The following is an 18093-nucleotide window of genomic DNA, read 5'->3' as shown; positions in this document are numbered from 1 at the left end:
AGTGTGGCACTGTGCTAAATCAAAGAGTAGTTAATTTTTGGCATTTTTAAGAGATACTTTAAGATACTCTGTAACGATTTTAAGTTTAATGCATCCTTACTACTATAAACTCTTAAATCTGAGAGGCATGTTTTTCATACTGGAAATTGCACTGTTTGACGGAATGCACGGCCTTGGGAAAATTTTTCTCGGGGATGCAGTTTGCAGCGTCATAAAGTTTGAATCTTTCTCTTTAATTTAAAAAAAAAAAAGTAAGTTGCTACTATTTTTTTTTGCAAAGTTACAGCACTTTAAATTAACCATTGTATTTTTCTCGTTATGGTTCGATTGTACATAGGAGTACATAACAAGAAAGGTTGGCGATCGGATTTTGCACACTGTGTGTATGTTTTACACACGCTCTGCACTCAATGTGCAAAACCATGCATGATCGCCAATCGTCCTATGATGCACATCGAGTAATGCTGACCATAATGAAAAAAATACAAGGGTTAATTTAAAATGCTGTAACTTTGCGAAAAAAAATCGTAGCAACTTGCATTTTTTTTAAATTAAAAAGAAAGATTTAAACTTTATGACGCTGCAAACCGCATCCCCCAGAAAAATTTTCCCAAGGTCGTGCATTCCATCAAACATTGCAATTTTCAGTATGGAAAACATGCCTCTCAGATTTAAGGCAATGCCGGAAGGTCGGAAAAATTTGCACAAGGTCGATAAAGTAGACTCTTCAGTGTTAGTGGTATCTCTAAATTGAACTTCTTACAATATCTTCTGGTCTCACTCAAACACGTGGAATGTTCTTATTTAACTAATTGAAGTGCCATCTCTTGGAAAATCCGACACTTACTGCCAGACGCAATTTTTGCTGTCTTTACTTTAGCCGAGCGTACGAATTACCACAAATTGCATTCTAATAAACAACTTTTTTTCTATGCTTCCAATCGTAGCTCAAAACGTCTTGTATTATTCATGCAAGTAATCCGATGCGCGTTAGATACTTTTTTTGTACATATGAGCTACAGAACTTTTGTACCAATAAAATGTTTACGTCAAGTGACAGGTTATGATCCCCAAAAAAGGTAATTTTTTAATATTTTTTCGTTTTTACTACTCATATATACCTAGCGCGATGACATTTTATGTCTATTTCAATCCTGTAAAAGCGTTTTTAAATCCGTTCAGTCGTTTCGGAGTTATCCATTTAGAATGCAAATGTCGGTATTCCAGCATCGCCTTAACAATTTTTAATCATTGAAGAAGTGCACCTCCTTTCCGCTCGAAAATACGTGAAATTATAAATTTTCAATTGAAGTTATATATAATGGAAAGAGATATTTAATATTAATTATAAGTTTTATGAACGTAATGTTGAAATAGCACTTGCAACAGGTGTTGCAAGTTGCAATTACGAAGTCGCTATGACATTATGAAGTGCGCTGCAACATATCGCATAATCAGTTTTTTTAAATATATTAATTGAATTTACATTTTACATGTTTCTAGATACGGCAATTAATAATTTAATTTAATACTACATTCGTTAGTGTACAGACGGAAGGCAAGGATATTCAAAGAGTTGGTAATACTTTCAATTTAATATCACAAACGTCATAAACTTGTCGATAAACTTGATTTACTAATAATTTCATAATTAAGGCGTTATTAATGACGGCGAAGTTGCAGGCTATTTGTGGATTCAGACGCGAGCCGTTGCACACTCGCGGCGTACTGCCGTTTTCCGATACAGATTTCTCCGACATGAATCACACGGAATATAACGTCGGCTCGATAATTTACTACACACGTAAATCAGCACATTTGTAAGCAATAAACCGTCGTTTATTCATGACGGTTTCTGCGTAGAGTAAATTATTTAACGACCCCCCCGGCCTAGCCGTGCTATGGCGCATCTTTCCCCTGGCATATTTATTCGCAAATTTATTTCCGAATGCACGCAGATGGAATCTTTGAGAGATTGGGACGAAAATTAATTTCGATCGGAAGGAACTTAATTTGAGTCGTATTCTAAACGGCAATAAAAGGAAGATTATATTTTATCACTACACTGAAAGAAAAATTTTTGGTACTTGTAACTATAATTAAAAGTACTGTAATTATTGATTATTAATACTACAATATTAGTAATAATAATTATATGTATAGTTTTATCAACAAATATATATAGTTGACATCAAAACTCTTAATACGTTATAGTTGTTATTACCACAAAAATAGTTGCAATTATTTAACTTATAATCATTTTCAGGAGCAATCATGTAAAATATAGTTGAGCCCTAAAAATGACTATAAATTATAGTTCAATAATGATAATTGCAATCATTTTTATGGTAATAATAACTATTAACATATAGTAAGTTTTATTTGTTGATAAAACTATGTATATTGTATAATTATTACTATAACATTATGGTAGTAGTAATCATAATTATAGTACTTTGTAATTATATAGTTACAAATACCAACAATTTTTCTCTCAGTGCAGAGAAGTAGTTTTTAGGTTGTTAAATAATGAGAAGCTTTTTCTTGATAATCAAGAATCAAAATTACAGAGCGGTATAAAATAAAGAAGATCATTTACCTGGCCGCCTTCGCCCACCATCATATCGCTCGATGTAGCTTCGGGATCGAAATCAGGTGGCACAACAATAGACAGCATACCTGTCTGGAGAAAATAGATCAGCGTTAATAAATTATTAAATCATGATTAAATCATGATTTAAATTCAGCGAATAATGGCTAATCAAAGTCTGTTTTATCAATGGTATTATTTCATTTTATGGTAATTGAAACCGTAAATGTAATTCTATTCCTCTTCCATTATTTTATTCAACCATTCTAAAAATTCGCAATTTAGGTTATTCTTAATATGAACATATAACTACGTTTTCGCTCGTTTTTCGGCGTCTTTTTATTATTGCACAATAACTTTTTTTCCATTACAGATTGCTTAAAATCCCGAGTGGAACTGTCTGAATATTGCTTTATGCGGCCCATCTACGGTAAGTTTTTTTTCACAACTGGCTACGCGCACTTTAATTAACATACATACGAAATTCGCGGTGATAACATGGGAGGAAACGCGAGACGCGCGCGCGCAGTCAAGGCTGTGTAATTATGTAATATTTCTAACATCAATCCCTCCAAAATATACGCTTCGTCGTGAGGAGAGCGTATTTTTTTCCATTAATACAATACACGGCGTCGCGAATGTGATTCATTTGATATGCGGCGTTGATAACAACAAGCGAATCGGAACAATGACATAGAGCCGGCTTTATTTCCCTTGTCGCGGCCCGCAGTGCTCCTAGCGGAGACAGTATTTCAGATAACCAGAGTGTGTTTTTTATGCGCGGCAGATAGGCACGAAATAAAATTGCGGAATTAATGAGAACAAACGGATTTCTCTCGGTCGGAGATTCTTCTCCGAGATTAATTCAATAACCTCCACCTGGGAGGAAGTCGCGGCGGCGCCACCAACTTATTAGATACGATTCCGGACGTAACAAGCAATTCGCAACGGCAGTTTATTCGTCGGCTTTTTCCTTCTCCTTTTCGTAAATTAAAGTAGACTACGAAGTATACAGTGCCATAAGGCAGGGAATAACGCGAGCGTCCCTAAATCTCACAAGCATCTCGCTCTATATACTTTAGCCCGGCGCCCGGTAACATATTATGGCCGTGCAACCTGCTGCCGTTGCCAGTGTACGGATGCCGGTGTATGTCGCGGGTTATTCGTTAATTAACGGCGCGTGGTAGGGCCAAACATCATAACTAACAGTCGGCGCGATCGTTATTGCCCGCCGCGAAGCCTAACAATCATGCATATGAGTTATAGTCGCACGTGAGTCACGTGCCCAAAAATCGCCCCCGTTTAATCTATCCGGTTAATTTGCCTGCTAAATATAGAAAGAGAATCCGTTTTTATCGGAGATCATACCGATTAATGTGTGCTTTCATGTTATCTCATTTGTCGTCAAAAATATAATTTCGATGCAGTAATAAGAGAGAATTAAATAACATCGTTATTTTTTCATAATAAAGCTTAACAATGTAATCCCTTAATTAAATTAAACAGGAATTTATTGATAATTTCGATGAATTCGGAAGGCTCATTGGATTCTAGATTTTTAAGTCGCTGGATACTTATAAGTTCAAACTACGCTATCTATGTCAACAATCTCCATGACTTATTGCCCCAGAGATAACCAGGTTAACACCTGCATGATGTCGTCAAAATATCTGGATGTACGGCACATCACATTTTCTCGCCGGGGGTGTAAAATAATCCTTCGCGGCAAAGTGCTTCGCGTACACACGGTAACTACGCATTTGACGCTTATCAGCACGCGGAGGCGCTATCGCGTTATAATTCCCGCGAGCGACTGAAGACAGCGGAGGCGCGCGCGCGCGCGCGCGGTAGAATCGAGGAGGTGGATCAACCTCGAATGTCTGACGTCGGGGACTTTTGTCGGCGCTCGTACGTCAAGCCGCGAGGCGTCAGTACGAAGTGCAAAGACCTTCTTCTCCTCCCCTTCGTCTCCTTCGTATCCATCATCGTACTCTTCCCCTCAATTCTCGTTTCACTCGCTCGATTTAAAGGAAGTCCCTCTCTCACGTGACGCCCGCCCTCTCCCCCTCCCCCACCTCTTTCCACACGTAAGACGCGAAGGCGCGAGGTGTGCGCGCAATTACGAGGATGTAATCCACGCCACGACGAAACTTCAATCGTTATAACCGAGTTGTCTGGCAAGCCGCCGCCGCCGCCGCCGCTGCACCGTGCACCGCTCGAGAAACAGTCCCGACGAATGCAAACTGCGTACCTACTACCTAACGTGACGACGACGACGACGACGACGACGACAACGACGACGACGACGACGGTGACGAGCGCAGCGAGACACGTGCCCGAGCGCGTAAACTCGTACGTGTCGCCACTGAATTATGAAACTCCCTTCCTCCGCATCCGCGCGCCGTAAATTAATTATTACGCGCCCTGGCGAATGACTGTATCAGTCCGCGGTGAATGAATCCGCGTCTCGTTGATCGGTCGATCTTTGTTTTCCAGAATCAATATATGTATAATCGCGTGAATTCTGCGAAGTGATTCTTATCTGCGAGACCTATTTTCCGCGATTTTTTTTCCCCTCGAGGAATCGTGTTATTCTAACGCAAAAGGAAAATAATTTATTGTAAACTTATTTGTGAAATAAACAACAAATTTATTATGTCCCGAAATTATTCTAACACAAAAGGAAATTAATTTACTGTGAATTTATTTATCAAATAAACAGATTTATTACGTCCGGAATTTATTTATAAAATACACACAGATAATTTTCGTGTTTGTAACAAGCACAGATTATTTTCGTATTTCAATAAGCATCATTGTTATATCTACAATGATTTATTATTAATTCTGAAAGCATAAAAATAAAGTAAAAAAAAACGTAGAAAACTTAATGTTTTAATTATGATTAAAAAATGATCAGACAGTGTGCAGAATTATTTGGATCCACAGAATGTATCATAGGGCAAACGCATTCGCAAAGAACACGTTCGTGCAAACTCATTATCCCTCGTTAGCTAGATTCGAACCGCAGGATCATTATTAACCCATATGTATGCGCACAGTTCCATTCAACATAATCAGGCTTGTAGTACAATATAATTGAGAAACCACACATTGTTTAGTAATAGTTAGCGGTATAAGCGAATAAAACGAGGGATTACACGTTCTTCTTATAGTATAAATCGCTGGAAAGTGTACATATAGTGCGTCGAGAAAAAAAATTCTCGTCTTTAACTTGAATCGGTATCATTCAATGCGCCGTTAAATTCAGGGATATATCACGCACGATAAAAGTCAGTGATGAAAATTACGAGTGAAAATTATAAACGAATTAAGCATTTGCGTACGACGTGAGGATGCGATTATATATTTTATTTTAAAAATTAACACAGCTGCGTGCGTAACTGAGACTTTAGTTAATTTAATTGTAATTAATTTTAACTGACGCCAAATGTAAATACATATTATATTGAACGAAATCAACGATTTGTTCTGAAATCGTTGCGAGGACAATAAAACATTCACGAGGGACGCGCGGTAGTATTTTCGTGAGGTTCGATTCAATTACCCGGCTAAATCAGTGCGTTTCCGTCGCGCCGGAATTATGCAGATGGCTTTGAAGAAGTGACGCGAAATTTCAAGAAAGACGACGCACATGCCGGCGCGCGCAAGCCGACGCCTCTCCATACGTACACGTAAATTTTATCAGACACGCAGTCGGAATTATAAGCGACGCGCGAAGGGTGCCGCCGCATTCGGCAACGAGCGAGGAAATATAGTTACGAGAGGCGAGACGGCATCCTTTGCCGAGGGCGACGGTCGTGTTTTAACTGTTGATATATATCGCGCGCGGGAACGAGGAAGAAAGTGGAAAGACATATGGCGATCTGAAATAAAGAAAGAGCTTTTAAACGGTGGAAACATTAATCTACTTATAGAGGGCAATTTATCGCCCGTCGATCATCGGCTAAAAGCTTTAATTCAGTTAATAAATTCGGAAAATTTTGACATTTAATTTTTAAAACATTCCGAAGGATATCTTTTTCTTAAACTATATTCATCAAATTTTTATATTATCATAATGATGGAAATATCTAATGTGTGACAAATTTAATAAAATGTGAGGTAATATAAATTATTACAATATATTTTCTATCACTATTCTTCGCGCATTTCACGATCCGTATGTCGACTTTTTTCCAATCGAATTTGTCGGAGAATTGCCCCGGCAAAATCGTTGCAGCCTGACCGCTCGCGGGCGAGCCATGTTCGTCTCACAGAAGGCAAAGAGTTAACGTGAAGCGGACAAAAACAACGCCGCAATATGAGAACGGGCCAGTGGAAACGAGATATTACTCTGATAGATAATAAGATAATAATAATCACAGGCTTTCAATCGACCGGAAGGCCGGTGGATTCGATTGTGGAAACAAAATGTGCAGCATCTTAATGCAAAATGTGATTTCACGCTCACTTCGAGAGAATCTATTTCCGCGCAAGAGATAAACTTTTTATCTTCCGCGGCATATCTCTTACCCCTCTCTTCTTGCAGCTTATTCGTTTTAATTTTACATTCGTTCTTTTTGCGAAAAATCCTCGAACGATTGGTCGGGGCGCTTACTCGCGGAGCGTTTCGTTATTTAGCTTAGTGCCTCGTAAAGTAAGAACGACAAGAGAGATCGGAGAGCGGCCGGGGCACCTGCCGCCGTCTCACCGACGGCAGCCATCGCTATGTTACGCTCCGCGCACTATTTAAGATTACAGCTTTCCACCTTCCGCGAAAAGAGGGAAACTCCGGCTGGCAGGGGCGGGGCTCGCGTGAATTCAATCCGAAATGTCGGAAAATTAGATCTCCAGACTTCCCAGTGGCGCGGCGTCTCGTGCCGTATCACTTTGCCCGGCAAGAGGCGGATGAGGTGTTACTTTAAAGCAACCAGACAACCGCGGTCGACTCCGGTCTCTCGCGTCAAGACAACGCGCAAATGTTATCCGAGGGGACGGGCGCGAGAGAACTGGCGCGCGTTAACTAAAGTGGCTCGTTAACCGTCTTTCACACCGCGAGAGAAAAAAAAATCTCAGCGCTCGTAAAGCACGTAATTTTTGCGCGACTAATTGCCGTCTAAACCGTGCAGTGTACCGTGCGCATTTCATGCAGGCAGAGAGGCGTGCGAATTTTTAAGACTCGGCTGTTGTCGTTGCTCGATTTAAGGCGATGCTGGAAGGTCGGAGAAATTTGCACGAGGTCGACAAAGCAGACTCTTCAATGTCAGTCGGTGTCTCTAAATTGAGTCTCTAAATGAACTTTTTCTGAATGAATTTTTCTAATGAATTTACTATAAATTCGTAGCTCGCCTCCTTACATTTTATTTCAATCTTATAAAAGCGATTTCAATTCCGTTTAGTATTTTCGAAGTTATCGTTGCAATGTGTCGGTAATTCCGACCTTTCAGCATCGCCTTAAGTGAATTTGTGTGCCATCGGAAGAAAAAAAAAGAAAATAAAATATAAATCGGTGCCTCGATTCAATCGTTAACCTCTTGCGATTTTTCAACAGTCGCTCAAATCACTCGAAAGTCAACCCGGGGAACGGAGTAAGAGAGCGACGATCTTCTTTATTTCTTTATACGGCGATTACCATGCCGACTGCGTGTATAACAGTCGTTAAACGCGACTTAATATTCCAATCCTTTTCTGATAAGACTATATACGCAGCCGTAACTCGAAACGGGTCGGAGGCGAGCGGGGGAGGGAGGAGGATTTAAGCGCTACTTGAGGCGGTGTTCATAAACGTTCATACCCCCGAACTGACGAGGACGGCTCGTTAAGTTCCCGGGCTCGTTAAGTATGCCGCGGGTCTGCCTGCTACAGCCCGCGCGCGCACGCGGAGGGCGAAATGCCTTCGATACTTGTACAGATTGTTATGTCGGCGGCACACAGCTAATACTCGACGGCACAGCTCGACGGCAGGCGGTTAATACCCCTGCGGTTTCGCTATCGCGCGTCACCGACGACGATTACAGGCGGCGGCGGAAAGTATCGAAGATGTGTAAACGAGGCTGCAGCGATTGCCGCCGCCTCCCCGTTTGAGCTGCAGCTTTAGATCTCTCTCTCTTCTCCGTTCTATTTCCCCCTCTCTCGCTTTCTCGCTTTCACGTCGCTCGAAGGTTTCAAGCGGAAACATGAGTACAATAATGATACGCGATGTTTATCATGAATAAACCAATAAACCAGTAAACTTGGTTATTAAACCAAGATTACATTTATCGGCTAGCTATTGTGTTACGTTTGTGGTAGATTACGTGGTTTCGAAACTCATCTAGCCCGATCGATATTTCTCTGTCGACGATTAAATTTAACTCCCGAACTTCTGAGTGTCGGGGAAAATTCTTCCGCGAAGTGCCGCCAGGACGTATCGCGATTCGGTGTAGGCAATAATTTTTAAGCGCAAGAGAGAGATTTCGCCCCTTATCGCGAATGAAAGTTTAATGAGGCAACGTAGCCCCTCTCTCGATAGATATTCCTGATTTCCTATGTTCTAATGTGAATACGATCGCGCGTATTACACCAATGGATTATGTTAATGATAGTTAGCAAACTGAGGCCCGGGGGATGATTAATTGCGTGAGCCAAGTGGGACGCGGTCCGATTGTAACTGAGCAACTATCGATTAACTCGGGCGCATCTTGGCACTTTATCGATGCGGGCGATCACCGGCAGCGGGTCGCTCGATTAATTGTTTCACTCGGCAGTTCGGCAACTTATCGCCACCGATTTTCTCGCGGCGTTCGCCGCGATGCAAAAAAGATCCTGCGATACTGGCGTTACGTTGACAAATACAAATTCCGCCGTACTTATCTCAGTCACAGAAATATTCGTGATTCGACGTTCAAATATTGCGAGAGTGTCACGTTCGGACTTCTATTAATGAAGTCAATTTCAAATGAACAAAGCATCTCTTTCCGCAAATAAATGAAGCATATGTGAGCAAATGTTTTGCACATTTTTAGCCGATATTTTTACACCGATTTTCGCGGCGTTTGCCGACGAGCGATGCAAAAAAGATCTGGCGATATGTAGACAAATACAAATTCTGCCGTACTTATCTTACAATCAGTCACAAAAATATTCTAGAGTCGACGTGCAAATATTGCGAGAGTGTTACGTTCGGACTTCTATTAAAGAAGTCGATTTTAAATAAACAAGCTCTCTTTCCGTAAATAAATAAATATATAAGCAAATATTTTCACATTTTTAGCCGGTACTTTTGCAAAACAATTTGTTTCTTTTGATTGAAAAATCGTTTATGATGCGCGGAACAATATTTCTTTCAGATTATTTTGAAAATAAAAAATGCTAAAAAAGAGAGAGATACGATTCACATCTCTCGCTGGTTATGTTATGAACTAAATCTCTATTGGAAAACCGTTATCCTTCGCGAAGTTAAGTTCAGGCAAGAACACGAGAAGTCGCGTTCCCTAAAAATCGATTGTCGCCGACCAGCGTGGAATATTTATTTACGCGCGTTACCATTGTTTTATAGAACATATATTTTATTGGTTATGTACACATGTGGCAGTAATATTATATTTTCGTCGAAACTTTGTTTTTAATCTAACGTCGTTATTAACTAAAAGTTGTTATTGTTTCGAACTCATTCGTATTTTTGTGGAACCATATTTTTCACATTAAAATTGAAATAAATCTAGTATGATTTATAACTGAAACTTAATGCAATAGTGAAATTATCGTTATTTAGTCCATCTACGATATAGATTATGCCCAAACGCGCCAAATGAAATCTTCGTAATACATTTATGTAACATATGCATAATAACATCATCAGATAAAATATGTAGTAAAATATACATAAATACATAATGTGAGAGGGTGAAATTTACGCTCGTCGAAATCATGTGACCTTTCGTACGCTGACAAACCGGTCTCCATGTTTTATCGACCTGAATACAGTCGATAGGGTCGTCCCAATTAGTTATTTCACCGAGTTTGTTGGTTTACCACGGCTAATTTCAAACAAGGATTATATGTATCCAGGCTTACACATCGAGGCAAAGTATCGAGATCAGTATTAACGGAAAATACGGACGTTACATATGAAAGTAAATAACTTCTTATTCAATTAAGTTATTCTCGCCATTAGCTCCAGAATACTTACCTGAAGGATTGTAGAAAGATAACAATTTAAGTACAACGAATTTTATCACTGTTACATTTATAGTGTCAAATTGAATCTTATTTAAGTCGCCACTGCTCCTACTTAATAAATAGTTATTGTTAACTAAAAGAATACAGTTATTTTTAAATAAAATGGGATTTAACTCTTTAAATTATTTAACTCCGTTGTTTTAGTTCAAAATAACTATTTATTAAGGAGCAGTGGCGACTTACATAACGTTTAGTGTTTGACATTATAGATTTAACAGTGTATATAATTTAAATCTTTTACAATTACAAAAACTGGCAAATGTGTTTAGCGAACCGGGCCGTTTCTTTTGGAAAATTCTAAAGTTAAGCCGGGGTCTTGTCATTTCGGTTGGAATGAGCGAAGGAGGGGATCGTAACTACCGAAAATGCTCGAAGCGGCGAATAGACCGCCGTTTCCGCGCCTAAGTAAATTCCGCGCGTTCCTTCCGCGGCTTTGCGCGTTTCTAAAACGGCGCCCGAACTGCTATTAGAAGCGTTCCCTCGGGAACTTCCTAACGATACTTCCACCACCGGCGTTGCCGCGATGTCGTCGCTCTCTCGCATGCCCCCGCGATCGTTCGCGAAACTTGTGCCTCGTTAGATTTACCCGCGTCGGTCGGCATTAACGCTCACGCGACGAGCGTTTAAGGCGCGGCTAGAGAAACGGACGTCGCCCCCGATTCGAACGAACGGCAGAAAGTTCCGTAATTGAGGCGCACAGCGTGTTTGGAAAAGAGTGAAAAAAAAAAACTTTCGACGGGATCGGATTAATTTACGCAACACGTCGACAGTCAGATAGCTCGCGAATAAATCGACAGCGTCGCGGTACTACACGTCGGGCGATCTTATAAAAAGAAGCGCTTCCGCTCACATTTACAAGGTATGTGCAATAAATAAACGAAATCAACGAACGGCATCGCCTGGGGAACGAGGGAAGCGTCGATTTCCACGGAATTGGTCTCGGAGTTTCGTGGAAATATGCGCGCGATCAATTGATCACTACTCCGTATACATCGACCTAATTTAAAGGAGTTTAGTGCGGTGTATATACCTGACTCTTCATGGGATCCGTATTGATTTGACACATGTAGAGGCCGCCGTCCTCTTTCTGGACGCCCTTGATGTGCAGATTCCATATAGAGTGGTCGCTATGGGACACGGACACCCTCTGGTTGTGCGTGATCACGTGGTCGTGTATCGCCTGGATCGCCTTCGTGTCCGCCTTTACCCAACCGACCTGGAACATCAATCGCCGGATCGGGGCCTTAATAGGCGGCGGGGGGAGGAGGGGGAGGGAGTGTGGCGGTGAGAAGACGGAAGGGGGAGGAGAGACGCGCGGGAGAGTGTCGGCGCCGGAAATCGCGGTGACGGCGCCGCGGATTTCGCCGAAGACGCCGCAATTTCCTCACAGGCATCCGACTGCGGAATACAAACAGATGCTGGGGGATGCCTGTCCCGAGGTGTGCATGCACGCACACATACATACGTACATACACACACACACACACACGGGTGTACGCGCGCACACGGATTGACACGCGCGATTCCCCTTGGCCAAACTTCTCGGCGGTATTTGCATTTTCCTTAGAATATTCCGAATCGAGCGGAGCGAGCTCCCGCGATTTTCACGCGAACGAGCGTGAGCGAGCGCACGCACGCACACGCGCGCCCGCCCGCGTCCGCAATTACGCCACGTATACGCGCCCATTTCAACCGGTAATAAAAGAAGCACAAGATGCAGAGAGAGAGAGGCAAGCCCGAACGCGCGTCGCGCTATTATTTTCGTGTGTATGTGCGTATGTATGTGTTTGTGTACGCGCGATATTGCGCGATCGCGGGGATATCGTTGCACGTTCATCGTCCACGAGAAGGTTACTGGTGATCGGTCGTGTTTGTTTTTTGGAGAAGTGACGATAAGGGATTCACGTTTTTTCTTTCATGAGAGATTTGATCTCATCGTCGATTATTAATTACTTTATCAAAGATCGTTCAGCAGATATCTCAGTTGCTTGATTTAGAATCGCTTAAAGAAAGCATCGATAAAATCGGGTCGCTTGCGAGTCAATCACTCTTCGGATTTAACTTTCAGATTCCCTCAGCGAGTGAATTATAAATGAAGTGAAAGAGAAAGAGATCCGAGATTTTCGCGGTATACGTTCGGCAAACGACAGATTTTCCAGCGCATCGCGATTGCGCGCTTCACATAAATTTAATTATTATGACTCTCCGGCTTTGGAAAGCCATTTTAATTTGACCGATACGAGGCGTTGACGTTTATTTGCACGTAATCGATGTCCTCATTGTTCCGCGCGATTAAATTAACGGTAATAATAATTGCTCAATCTGTGACACGCAATGAAGATCGAAAACTGAAATACGCGGCCGAATGAATTCGAGAATGTAATATATATTACTGCGTTTCGGATATGTTGATATTACGCTTCTACTTCGCCAAACTGCCGGCAGAGATTCGGCCCGATGTGAAACGTAATCGTGTATTCCATTCTACAGTTTACAATTTCGTCGGACGTCAGATATGGATAGCGGCCCTAGTCTACACATCTGGGCGTATCTGACCGACTACGAGCAAATAGTACTGTCGGCTAGAAGCAACTGGTTATACCGTAATGTAGTTGCCGGTTATACTGACTCTCTCTCTCTCTCTCTCTCTCTCTCTCTCTCTCTTCTCTCTCTCTCTCTCTCTCTCTCTCTCTCTTTCTCTCTCTCTGTCTCGCTGTAGCGTAATGCAATTTGCAAAAGGCGCAAAGAGAAAACGATAATGCGTGAAAAAGATAATCCGGCTGTATGGCCACGCGCGTAATAAAATTATTATTAAATTTCGCCGTCATAAAAAACGGCGAATTTGCGGCGCAGAATTTTAAGAGCGTTTTACGCTCGTCAAGTTATTCCACCGTAAATCGCGCGTCCGCGCGTGATTGATATTAGCGCGATCCGTAATGCAGAATCAGCTTCGCGAAAAATTTTGTTAATGATGCGTCGATAGGAGCCGCTCGTATCATCTTAAAGACACGTGTATCGATAAAAGTTCCCTGAAAGTCGGGTTCCTTGCAGGAAGAAGAAAAGTCGAGTCAAACCGAGCGGAAAAATTCCTCTCGACTTCGTTTCCCGCTTTTAAGTGAGAATTTTGCAGATATCAGGATCGACTTTCGCGTCCGCGAAAATCGTACAGATAGATTATTCAAAGCGCTAAATGTCTTTTCCGTGTACTTGTCGAGGATCCTTTTCTCATTACGGATCTGCTTTTTATTTTAGTAGAAAATAAAAACTAATTTTCGAACTATAGAGAACTTCAATTTCTTTTCAGTTATCAACGAATATCGAGGTGCAGATAAATGTGCGGATAAAATGTCCGTTGCCTGGTATACGTAGCGATTCTAACAATGTGTGCGATTATGCCGCCATCGCTCGCTCGCTTTGTACCTGCTTCTGCACTCCAGATTTTTGTGGTAGTTATCGGACCGTGTCAACATTATAACCGCGGCACACTTCGAATAAATGTTCGCGACGTGTACCGCGAAAAGTTTAACCTGTGGGCGGGAGAGATATGACTTTTTAAAGGCGCATCTCCTTTCAGAAGTTAAGTGAGACCCCGAGAAGTTAAGCGAGCGTTACGACAACACAGACACGCTGTCGCTTTTCATGCAACGTACCCTGTAACCTCCTAGATGTTTCACCAGACACGTGAAAGTGGCGTCCCTCCCGAGTGGCACGGTTAGATTGGTGATAGGGCCGGAGAATTCGGGTTGAAAAGCGCCGCCTGAAACGATAAAATACGTACGACGTTCGTGAAAAATACATACGCCATTTGCATACCGCGCACCGCCGGCAATTTTTCGACAGCGACGTCAATTCGCCGTCGTGCAGAATGCACTTTATGCGAAAGCGAATAAACGTCAGTAGGATGAATGCTACGCGACTCGGCGGAACCGCCGCGCGACGCGGAGATGCGTCTCGCGACTGCAAATTAAACGCGTAGACGTGATGTCGAATTAGCGAGAAACGCTGTCGTATATGTGCGCCACTTGAGCAAACTTCCACATTCACGGCCAACATTGATCGACGCTGTGGATATTTTCTTCATGCCTGATTTCTGCGGCCGCCGATAATTATTGATTAATTTACAAAAATTAAAAAAAAAGAAATATCTATCGCATGTAATTAGATATCTCTCTCTCTCTCTCTCTGTGCACGTTTTTACCGAAAACAGTAATCTTTATGCAATTGTTAAATATTCCATGGGGGTTTGTACGACTGACACATTATTGAAATAAAATTAATTAATTGTATTAAATTATTCTGTTGCGTCTGAACTAAATTGACGAATATAATACAATTTGATATAATATTATCGTTCTCTTTACTTCTTAATTTGTAATGTATTATTTACTTAAAAAATTATACGAAAATATAATGCAATTTTATGTTATATTGTTTTACATTATTTTCATGTAATTTTCGAAATAATTGCATTACGAATTAAAACTTAAAGAGAATGCGATTTTAATGTAGATACGATCGTTTCAAATCTATTTATCTCGTAACAACGTAATTTGCGCGATGGAAACGTACATACCGTTCCATTATCCATTATCTTCCTAATGTGAAATTATGCGTACAGCGCACGCAGCTGCCATAAATATTGCATCACGCACGATTATAGCTAACCGCTACCGTTTCTACAACGTAACAGAATACATCTCCTTTTACTTTCTCATATTTTTCACATATTCCCGGATTATTTCGCAGCTGCACTATGAATAATAGCGCTACACAGACGATAGCGCTCAATATGACACGCGGCGGCCGCCGCGTGAAATAAGGCGAAACACGTTTGCGATGCGTAACATATAAATTGCTTCGCCGACGAGATAGAGATCAAGGATGCAGAAAATATCTACGCGAAGAATGGGCGAAGATGTAGATACTCGATTTTGTATTAAAAGTTTTGCCCGTCAAATTCCGCGCGTTCTTTCCATCCTCCTCCCCTTCCACGCGGCGCGTCCGCCCGCGTGGGATAATTTATGCGCGCGCGGAGCCCTGCAAATGCCGGGTTCTGCCGAAATGCAAATTTGAGCGTAAACGTCAAATGATTTTTACGTTCCGTCGATAAAACTGAACGCCGCGCTCGACGACTCGCGACGGGCGAATTGAATTAATCTTGTAATCGGCAGCCAAAGTATCGCGTCGAGATGATTATCCGGTAGTTTACAGAATGATGACATAAATGTTGATTGAATCGATCACTATGGGAAGAGAGAGAGAGAGAGAGGGGCGAGTCGACGCGGGGGAGAGGCACACACACTTTCTCTTTTTCTCGTGGATGCATTTTCTCGCGCAAATAGATTCTACAGAGAGCAAATAAGAAGATCTGGCTTTACATTACTATTGTTTTTATATTTCACGATCCTCGCGTAACAGGCTGTTTTGGTACTTGAATTCTGTGTGCCTAGAAACATCATATATATATATATATATATATATATATATATATATATATATAAATGTATATAGAAAAATATACCGTATCAAATGGGCTTCCAACGAGATGCACGCGCGCCCGATAGCATTTTCGTATGAATTTTTGCTAAAAGTATCCAGCAGCACAGCATACAACGGGGTAAACAGGACAATGATACTTCTGCAGAAATTTCTGTTCCAGCTGTGCTGCATGAGCTACTCGATTTAGAGTTTTTTTTATTTTACAATTCTCTCTACGCGAGGCTTGCCCGGATAGCTTGACGTCATGGAAATGCAACATTTGCCTGTTAATTGATTAAATTAAAAGGAATACTTAATACATACTCGTCGCGCTAAAACAGGCATCTGTTTCCGCATTTATTTATAAAATTAAATATATATTTTATTTTTAGTTTCGTCTTTAATTTTAAGAAAATGCGAATCATGATTCTTTTTTCTTTTCTATAATAACAAGTATCGTCACAACTTCGAAGAAACGTGGCGTATTATTAGTTGAACGAGGAAATTTGCGATATTAAGTTACGGTAATCAACTTAATTATCACCTTTCATTACGACTTCCTTCGTTTTAATCGAACATTGCACATAGTCTCATTCGACGGGTTTAAATAGAGAGAAATTTTCAAAATTAAATCTCTAAAATTGATCATTTTTTTAAATTGTTTCGTCAAATTGCCATATCTATTTGGATAGCGAGTTATATGAAATTAATTAGAATGCGACAAATGTATGAACTGAAACAATTTCGTTGTAATTCAGGCTATTAATTTTCGATTATCCGATTTCTCATTACTCCGTGCATATAACGATATGTTTGAATGAGACTTGTGACTGTAATAAAAGATCTTTAATTACATTGACATTCAAAACCCATTAAAAAGTGATGTAACGAAAATGACTACGTAAAATAAACGAAAATGCAGTTTGACATGCAATTTTGATTAATAATTATCTTCTAAAGTAAATTATGACTTTTCGTAATGCCCTCTGATCTAAATGTGACAACTTCATCTATAGTCAATGCAATTAACGGTAAATGTGATTGTAAGCGAATTATAGAGTATGAATGGAGGTAATAATAATATGAAAAATTGTGTAAACAGATAGGAGAAAATTCGAGGAATAGGAAAATTCTACGAAAAGAATCTGACCAGGTAGGTAATAAAGGAATTAAAAAAGAACTTAAGAAAAAGAGACAAGTTTAATGTGTTTATCTTATATAACAGGAATAATTGGATCAAGTATTAATAAGAATGATTGTAACAATTACTGTGAACCACTTAATAGTCTACCGCCAGCGGCTATGCTTGATATGAGCAGCACCACGTTAAAAGTTAAAATATAACTCCGGAATACATAAACCGGAGGGAGGGGGGGGGGGTCGCAGTCATTTGTTTCGCAAAAGTAATGTTCGCAATTAAAGCGCCACATAGTGCAATGCACACAGTTTTAATTATTTTCAAGAAAAAGAAATTTTCTTGAAAAACACGGTAATGGAGAATATTGCGTTTAAATTTCATTATGAATTTACGCCAAGCGCGGCGCATGATTAGATAATCAGAGGTGTAAGAAAATTACAGAGTCTAAACCACGACAGACAGAAATCTCGTGGAGGCGATAAAATCCGAAAGTATTAAGAATACCAGATATTTATTACCTTTATGCATATTTCACATGCGTCGATGTTATTTTGGATTTTTAATTAATCGTAGCGCGTAAGTCGTAAGTTGTTTTAAGGTATTACCTGAAAAGCCAGAAAATTGTCAATAACCCCTATCGCGCGCATTTTATTAATATTAAAAA

General features: G+C 40.6%; 1 protein-coding gene across 1 annotated transcript in view; it reads right to left on the bottom strand.

Annotated features, from left to right (window-relative positions):
* The window catches only part of LOC105450745 (lachesin), an 85390-nt gene that overhangs the window by 16991 nt on the left and 50306 nt on the right, over positions 1 to 18093 (bottom strand). The window contains exons 3-5 of the mRNA XM_011690732.1: positions 14464 to 14570; positions 11844 to 12029; positions 2600 to 2683 (exon numbers count right to left, since the gene is read on the bottom strand). Of these exons, the coding sequence (XP_011689034.1) occupies positions 2600 to 2683; positions 11844 to 12029; positions 14464 to 14570 (377 nt within the window). The remainder of the gene's footprint in view (positions 1 to 2599; positions 2684 to 11843; positions 12030 to 14463; positions 14571 to 18093) is intronic.

The sequence above is a fragment of the Wasmannia auropunctata genome, unplaced genomic scaffold (genome assembly GCF_000956235.1).
Source record: "Wasmannia auropunctata unplaced genomic scaffold, wasmannia.A_1.0 LD336056.1, whole genome shotgun sequence".
Lineage (NCBI taxonomy): Eukaryota > Metazoa > Arthropoda > Insecta > Hymenoptera > Formicidae > Wasmannia > Wasmannia auropunctata.
This window is presented reverse-complemented; position numbering and strand designations above follow the sequence as displayed.